Consider the following 8884-nt stretch of genomic DNA (forward strand, 5'->3'; position numbering starts at 1 on the left):
TTGATGTTGTTTATTGTGTGACTATGACATATCACACTAGGCTTTACATACTACATCTTACAAGCCTACATCCTACACTCTACCTATAACTAAACAATAGACTAAAAACAAAAGCACAAGATTCCCTACATGGGAAGAGGGCCACCGGTTTTGGCCTTAATAAGAGAGCATTTTTGCTCATTTTTCTTGTTGGTGCTTGTGTTGTTTTTCTCTCTAAGTTTTCCTCACATGCAATTGCACAAAACTCTCTATAAATACTAATACACTCATCTAATATTACTAGAGGTAGTAATGCAAAAATATTAGTATTATTAAGGAAATATTTCTACTATATATCTAGTTAATATTAGTAGGAATTTTTGGGATTAATCTTGGGTGCAATTTATTGGAGTGGCTTCTATACTTGGAGTCTTAGGAGGATCATCCATCATTATAAGCTCAAGAACAAGTGTAGGAAGGTGACCTTACTTGTGCCCTTAATTTCGAACCAACCAACAATGTAAGGAACATTGTTTTTCTTATAAATCTTTCATTTTGTTATGCATGCACTAGATCTAGAGAACAAATAATTAACAAGTTAATTAGTTCACTATTAGAGGAGTCTAATAATAGGTATATGATCCTAACAAATTGTAAGACATATGTAATCATTAAAGTTTTTATTTAAAGTACTTTGGTGAGTTGGACTTTGTTATCTACTACGTGGAGATGTTACAATTGCAACAGGTTGGGTCACCGAGCGTTTGAGTATAGAAGTGCAACTAGGAACGACAATAGAGGGAGTAATCAAGGTATGAGTAATCAATGTGATACCTCATGTTCTAAGTTTATATTGTGATACATTCTCATGTTTTGAGATTAGTTTTGTGACACATTTTAATAAGTATGATACGGTATTATAATGATTAAGAAAGTTTGATAATGATTGAGTAAGTTAATGATGTTGAATGATGCGTAGTTATAAGTTTTGTGATAGTAGTTGTGGGCGAACTTCGGGATGAAGTTCATTTTAAGGAGGGAAGACTGTAATACCCCGTATTTTGATATTAATAATTTATGTAACTAATAATTAGTTAAAAGCATTTCTAAGAATAATTACAAATAAGACGTTAAGTAAAATATAAAATTAATAATCCAAGTCAGGAATTGGGCTTAGCTAATAATCGAGTGTTGCGCCGTGTGACATTGATTAATTGGACCTGAATTTATTATAATAAGGTATGAGTATAATCGGGATTTGCACCGGGAATTTATAATAGATAATATGGAAATAATAATAATGGAAAAGTAATAATAATTATATTAATTATTATGAAAAAGCTCTAAATTTCATGACCTAGTATTCCTTCTATCTGCAACAACTATGACGGCGCTCAAAAACTCACAAAATCGCTTTACTCCTTTACGTTCAATCACTAAATCTTCCTTAAATTCAGCTAAAGCTTCAGTAGTGCAATCTCCAACTAATGGCGGTCCTAAAGGTGGTAATTTTCCTCGTCCTTCACCATCAGATACTGGTAGAACAAGAGCCATGAATGATATTCAGGGTGTTCCTGTCCTGAATTTGTCTGAAGGAGAGACAGTTCTAACTGATAGCTGGTATGTTAGGCATGGTGGAAAGGACATCCCAATTATGGAACCGATATTGGAAGAAGAAGACACGTCTGAACTGCTTCAGTTTACAACAAAGGATATCAAACCTGAGGTAGAATTCTGGAACCATTCTGTTATATGTTACATTCTCGGTGCTAACCCACCTTGGGATATCGTTGAGAATTATGTTTATAATGTTTGGGAGCAGTTTGGTATAGATAGGGTTTCGTTCCTTGACAATGGTGTTTTCATTGTAACATTGACTAAGAAAACAAGGAAAGAAGCTTTACTTCGTTCTGGTTATTATATGTTTGAAAATAAACCTGTTATTGTTAAGCCATGGGTACCGGATATGGAGTTAGTTAAGGAAAAGGTTGCAGTTGTCCCTGTTTGGATTAAGTTGTATGGTATTCCTCTAAAATTTTAGGGCAATTGTTTATCTAAAATTGCTGGTCTTGTCGGAAAATTTGTTAAAATGGATGTTGAAACTCAGGATAAAGTTTGACTTAGCTATGCTAGGGTTATGGTTGAATTACCTATGGATCAGGAGTTGACTGAAAGGGTTAAATTTTTTGATGAGTCTGGTAACTTGGTGATTGTCAAAGTTGAGCATGAATGGAGACCTATCTCCTGCTCAAGCTGTAATGGAATTTGGCTTAACTCTGCTCAATGTAGAAAGCCTGATAAGAGGAGGCCTAAGGCTCCTTCTGTAAAGGCTCCTCCAAAACCGCATAAAGTATGGATGCCTTTGCAAAAGACACAAAAAGAACCAGAAGATGTTGTAACCCCTCCTTCCCTTTTACCTGCAAATTTCCCTCCTTTGGCTACTGTTAGAGCTACACCTGCAGTCGAAACCACTCCTGCTAAGCATATAATGCGTCTGAATAGGCAGGATGGGATTGTTGGAGTCAGATTATCTGGGAAATTCAGTCCATATACTTTCATGGATGCTTTGAAGAGTAACTCTGCTACTCAGGGGGCAGTGGTAGAGAGTGGGAATGACCCCCCTGACCCTGATATCAATGCATAGTCTGGGGTTTTGGAATGTACGGGGTCTGAATGACCTGAATAAGCAGAAAGTGGTGAAATGGTTTATGCACAATAATGGGGTGGGCTTATTTGGTTTGCTTGAGACAAAATTGAAACATGGTAGCCTATTGAAGAAAAATACCTCTATTTGTGATGGTTGGAGTGTCTCCACTAACTGCAGTTGGCATAAGGATGGTAGCATATGGGTGTTATGGAAGCCTACTTTGTTTGATATTCAGTTCTTATCATATAGTGCACAACATATACATATGTTGGTTCATTCCCAAACTGATGATAAGAGATTTTATCTCACTTTTATTTATGCTTACAATGATCTTAATGGAAGAACTGAACTTTGGAATTTTTTGAAGAAGTTTTCTGAGGAGTGCACTGCACCCTGGCTTTGGCTAGGTGATTTCAATACTGTCCTCAGTCCAGTTGAGAGATTAGGTGGGAGCACCTCTGATGCTGAGATGGAACACTTTCAGGACTGTGTTTCTACTTGTTGTATGGAAGATATTGCTGCTACTAGTGCTCTTTTTACTTGGTCAAATAAGCAGGCTCCTGTGGATAGTGTAGCTCACTTCCATCCTGAGGGCCTCTTTGATCACTGTCCTTGCACAATTATGGACAGGAATTCTGAGATTCATGGTAGGAAAAGTTTTAAGTACTTTAACATGTGGGGGGCTGCACCAACTTTTAAATCTCTTGTGTCTGCTAGTTGGTCCAAGTCCTATTAGGGTACTAAGATGTTTGGCATTATAAAAAAACTTAAAGCTCTGAAGCTGTACCTGGCCCATGATCTTAAGGATCTCATTACTGCCAGAGACAGTTTTCTGATTCAAAAGGCAAAGGTGCAATGGTCACTAGAGGGAGATCTAAATACTTCTTATTTTCATCATTCTCTCAAAAAAAGGGTGATGATGAACAAGGTCTTCCAAATTGAAGATAAAGATGGTGTCATGTGTACTGATGGGGCAGCAATACAGAATGCTTTTTTGGTTTATTACCAGGAACTCCTGGGGACTCACAATACAACTGCTGCTGTTAATATTAATGTTGTCAGGCAAGGAAAATGCTGTACTCAGGCACATTGGCTCCTAATGAATAGTCCTGTCACAGCTGAGGAGGTCAAGAAATGTCTGTTCAGTATTCCTGCTAGTAAATCCCCTAGGGCTGATGGTTATTCTAGTCAGATCTATAGGGATGCTTGGGACATTGTGGGGACTGATATTTGTGAGGCAGTTATTAACTTTTTTGACACTGGCAAGCTATTAACACAGATAAATGCCACTGTTATCACTTTGATCCCTAAAATTGACAGACCTGCTAGTGTGAAGCACTACAGACCTATATCTTGCTGTAATGTGCTTTACAAAGTTATTTCTAAATTACTCTGCTCTAGACTGGCTCTTGTTCTTCCTGATCTGATTTCCAAGACACAGGGTGCTTTTGTTAAAGGGAGAAGCATCCTGGAAAATATTTTGATTTGTCGAGATCTTATTAGGCAGTATAGCAGAGGGAAAGTTTTCCCTCGTTGTCTCTTTAAGCTTGATCTCCAAAAAGCTTATGATTCAATTGAGTGGGTCTTTGTTGACCAGATGTTAGAGGCCCTTCATTTCCCTGAAAAGTTTAGAAGGATGATTATGCTTTGTATAACTACTCCTACTTACACACTTAATCTTAATGGTGCACAATTTGGTTATTTTTCGGGTAGGAGAGTGTGGGATTCATCTCTGTGAATCCCTTTATATTCAAGGATTATAACGAATTTAATGAAGACGATCACTAGTCATAAAATAAAATACATAAACAAAAGTAAAAGGATTCAGAAATAACCTTCGGTCCTAGCAAATACGGCCTAAGAACAATATCAAAGTAGATATTTGCCTATCAGTTGCACCCAAGACGATATGAGATATGCCCTTTTGATTATGCTAGAATCGATCCAAAATTTTCTGTAAAAATTTAGGCTTTTGTGTTTTTCTGATGAGAGGGAGAGATTAGGTTAAAAGAGAATTAGGGTTAGAAAATGATCTCCCTTTCTCCTCTTATGGAAACCGAAAATGGGAGTAAATAAGGGAGATATTATCTTCCCTAATTCGGCCCATATAACCGAAATAAGGAGTATATTTTCCTTATTCTCGGTTATTCCAAAAATGTATAAAATGTGTTAAATTGTCATCTAGTGAGGATCGAACCCATGACCTCTTGGTTTGTGTACCCTGACTATTACCACTATGACACATTCATCTTGTTGATATTAAATATAATCGATTACATTTAATTACGAATTAACAGATTAATTCGTCCAAGCTAACATTACATACATTTAATTAAATATAACTTATTATATTCAATTTACGAATTGACAGTTAATTCGTCTCAACTAATTTTATTTAATCTTCATTAAATAATTGTCACATCAACACATTGACTAACTGTTTAGTCATATTAGGAATCAATGTGATCATATTTCTATAATCACATCTCTCAAACACATCCTATAGGTGTGACCTTTAGGGACCATTTGATCACCGCCATCTGTATGATAATAACGTCAAACTTTCTAGTAAGCCAACCGTTATTAGGTAATCGTTAATCAACTGATTAAATATACGAAGTACACCCTTGTGAACCTGTAAGAGATTTACAAATGTTATCACACTAATTTGTGGAGGACACAAGCTCCAACAAACTCTCACTTGTCCTCACAAGTGTATGTGCGATAACCGATTCTCATATCCTAAAATTTCTCCCACTCAATGTAAAACAATTTGCAAATCCGCATTCACAAAGGTCGTATTTTACAAGCGATCAATATCAAGAGTGGTTTCCCCGACTAGAGAGTAACTTAACTGATAAACGAATCAACATTCGAGCATGGCCATGCATTTCAGTTACAACTCCTCGAGTGGCCCTAAGAAATAATTATACCTGATAAGGGTTGGATATTTTCCTCAACTCGAATCTTGCAGATGTAAGCACAGTATGAAATGACCCAGAAAAATATACTTAGCCTCCAGTTATGGCAGACCGTGAGAAAAAAACCAAAGTCACCCAAAAACTGCCTTAATCTCAAGAGATAGTCGATAGTCAAAAGAATCGACTCTAGGAACACAATGGATGTCCTATCCACGACCTGGCACCGAATGTTTTAAACATTTAAGACTCCATTACGTTGTCACAAAAAGTTGTCCTACGAGGTGTCGTTATAATCTCGCATCCGTGATCGATCAGTCAACCGTTTGACTTATGGCTCATTGAACCCACCATCAATCGACTGCACAATATAATAGCCGGAGTTATCAGCTCACATTGGCGATTACTGACCAAAACAAATATAATGTAATTCAGTTCACTTTGTGGCGTTCAATGTTGTCAGTACAATCCACATGAAAAACAAAATATTATAATAAAACGATGAAGTTATAAATAGTATATGATAAAGATAATGTATCAAATCCATAATCAAGTACTACAACTCAGGAACACATTTAATTTCCATGGAATTTACGTTCCCTACATGCTTATCATAATTCAACGGTTTAGTGAGAGGATCCGCGATGTTATCATCCGTCGCAATCTTGTCTATCACTATCTCCTCTTGCTCCACGTCATCACGGATCAGGTGAGCTTTCCGATGTACATGTCTAGATTTGTTACTAAACTTTGGCTCCTTAGCCTGGAAGATGGCACCTCTATTGTCACAATAGATGGTGATCGGGTCATTCGAACTCGGAACTATCGTAAGTCCTTGTAAGAATTGACGCATCCATATCGCTTTCTTAGCTGCCTCCGAAGCGGCATAGTACTCGGATTCAGTAGTAGAATCTGCTACAACACTCTGTTTGGAACTCTTCCAGCTGACCGCAGCACCATTAAGAGTGAAGACGAACCCGGACTGAGATTTTGAGTCATCTCGATCCGTTTGGAAGCTAGCATCTGCGTAACCGATTGCGCATAGCTTAGTATCGCCTCCATAAGTCAATACCCAATCCTTAGTCATCCGTTGGTACTTGAGGATGTTTTTAACAGCTATCAAGTGTGTTTCACCTGCAGTCTTTTGGTACCGACTCATCATACTCAATACATATGCCACGTCTGGACGTGTGCATATCATGGCATACATGATCAATCATATTGCAAATGCATAAGGAACAAGACTCATGCGCTCAATCCCTTCAGGCGTCGTGGGTGACTGAGACTTGCTCAACTGCATCCCAGTCGTCATTGGAAGGTTCCCTTTCTTGGAGTTGGTCATGCTGAACTTCTCAAGAATCTTATCCAAATAAGACTCTTGACTAAGTGATAACGTCCGTCTTGATCTATCTCGGTAGATACAGATTCCTAAAATGTTGTGCCTCACCCAGATCTTTCATCTGGAAATGGTTCTTCAACCATTCTTTAACCGAAGATAGGAGAGGAATGTCATTCCCAATCAAGAGTATGTCATCGACATACAATATCAAGAATACAATCTTGCTCCCACTCGACTTGATATATAAGCATGGTTCTTCGACCGATCGAGTGAAACCATACTCTTTTATCACCTGGTCGAAACGATGATTCCAACTCCGAGAAGCTTGCTTAAGTCCATAAATGGAACGCTTAAGCTTGCATACTTTCTTAGGATGTTCAGGATCTATGAAACCTTCGGGTTGCACCATGTACAACTCTTCCTCCAAATAACCGTTTAAGAAGGCGGTTTTCACATCCATTTGCCAAATTTCATAATCATGAAATGCGGCTATCACTAAGATTATCCGAATGGAACGTAGCATGACTACAGGTGCAAAAATCTCATCATAATGTAATCCGTGCACTTGAGTGAAACCTTTTGCCACAAGTCGTGCCTTATAAGTATCTGGTTACGCGTCTACAGAACGCTTTATTTTGTAAAGCCATTTGCACTGTAGAGGTTTTACCTTATTAGGTAAATCAACTAGATCCCATACCTCATTCTCGTACATGGAGTCCATCTCGGATTGCATGGCTTCGAGCCATAGCTTTGAGTCAAAACAGGTCATAGCACCTTTATAGGTAACGGGTTCATTACTCTCTAGGAGTAAAATGTCATTCTCCTCGACCATACCAATGTATCTGTCCGGAGGATGAGAGACTATACCCGACCTCCTAGGTTCCTCAGGAATATTAACCGTATCATCAGTTGGAGGACCAACTTCCTCCATCTGTTCTTCGGTTGTTGGTTCTGGAATCTCCGACAGCTCGAAGGTTCTATTACTCGTCTTGTTCTCGAGAAATTCTTTCTCTAAGAACGTCGCACTAGCCGCAACACAAAACTCGATGTTCGGTAGGCGAATAGAAGTAATGACCAAATGTTCCTTTTGGATAACCTATAAAGTATGTCTTGACCGATCGCGGGCCGAGCTTATCCTCGCGTCTCCACTTGACATAAGCCTCGCAGCCCCAAACCCGAATAAATGACAAGTTAGGGACCGTTCCCTTCCACATTTCATATGGAGTCTTGTTGACAGCTTTAGACGAACTTCGGTTAAGTATAAGAGCAGCTGACAAAAGAGCAAAACCCCATAATGAATCAGGCACTACCGTGTGACTCATCATGAATCGAACCATATCAAGTAAGGTTCGATTTCTCCGTTCGGACACACCATTCAATTGAGGTGTTCGGTGGAGTTAAGCGCAAAACGATTCCACGAGTCTTTTGGTGTTGATCAAACTCATTTGAAAGATATTCGCCACCCCGATATGAACGGAGTACTTTAACCTTTCTACCCAGTTGGTTCTGTACCCTGTTCTGGTATTCCTTGAATTTCTCAAAGGACTCACTTTTATGCTTCATTAAGTAGACATATCCGTATCTACTTAAATCGTACGAATTGACAGTTAATTCGTCTCAACTAATATTATTTAATCTTCATTAAATAATTGTCTCATCAACACATTGACTAACTGTTTAGTCATATTAGGCATCAATGTGATCATATTTCTATAATCACATCTCTCAAACACATCCTATAGGTGTGACCTTTAGGGACCAGTTGATCACCGCCATCTGTATGATAATAACGTCAAACTTTCTAGTAAGCCAACCGTTATTAGGTAATCGTTAATCAACTGATTAAGTATACGAAGTATACCCTTGTGAACCTGTAAAAGATTTACAAATGTTATCACACTAATTTGTGGAGGACACAAGCTCCAACAGAGAGGGCTTTGGCAAGGAGATCCTATCTCTCTTTTAATCTTTTGCATTTGCATGGAATATTTGTCAAAAATT

At 38.2% G+C, this 8884-nt stretch overlaps 1 protein-coding gene across 1 annotated transcript; it reads left to right on the forward strand.

Annotated features, from left to right (window-relative positions):
* The first annotated feature begins 2697 nt into the window (after positions 1-2697).
* On the forward strand, positions 2698-3362 carry LOC141601356 (uncharacterized). The gene is made up of 2 exons (XM_074421631.1): positions 2698-2702; positions 2804-3362. The coding sequence occupies exons 1-2, from the start codon at positions 2698-2700 to the stop codon at positions 3360-3362; spliced, it is 564 nt and encodes a 187-aa protein (XP_074277732.1).
* Positions 3363-8884: the final 5522 nt, after the last annotated feature.

Source organism: Silene latifolia, chromosome 9 (genome assembly GCF_048544455.1).
Source record: "Silene latifolia isolate original U9 population chromosome 9, ASM4854445v1, whole genome shotgun sequence".
Lineage (NCBI taxonomy): Eukaryota > Viridiplantae > Streptophyta > Magnoliopsida > Caryophyllales > Caryophyllaceae > Silene > Silene latifolia.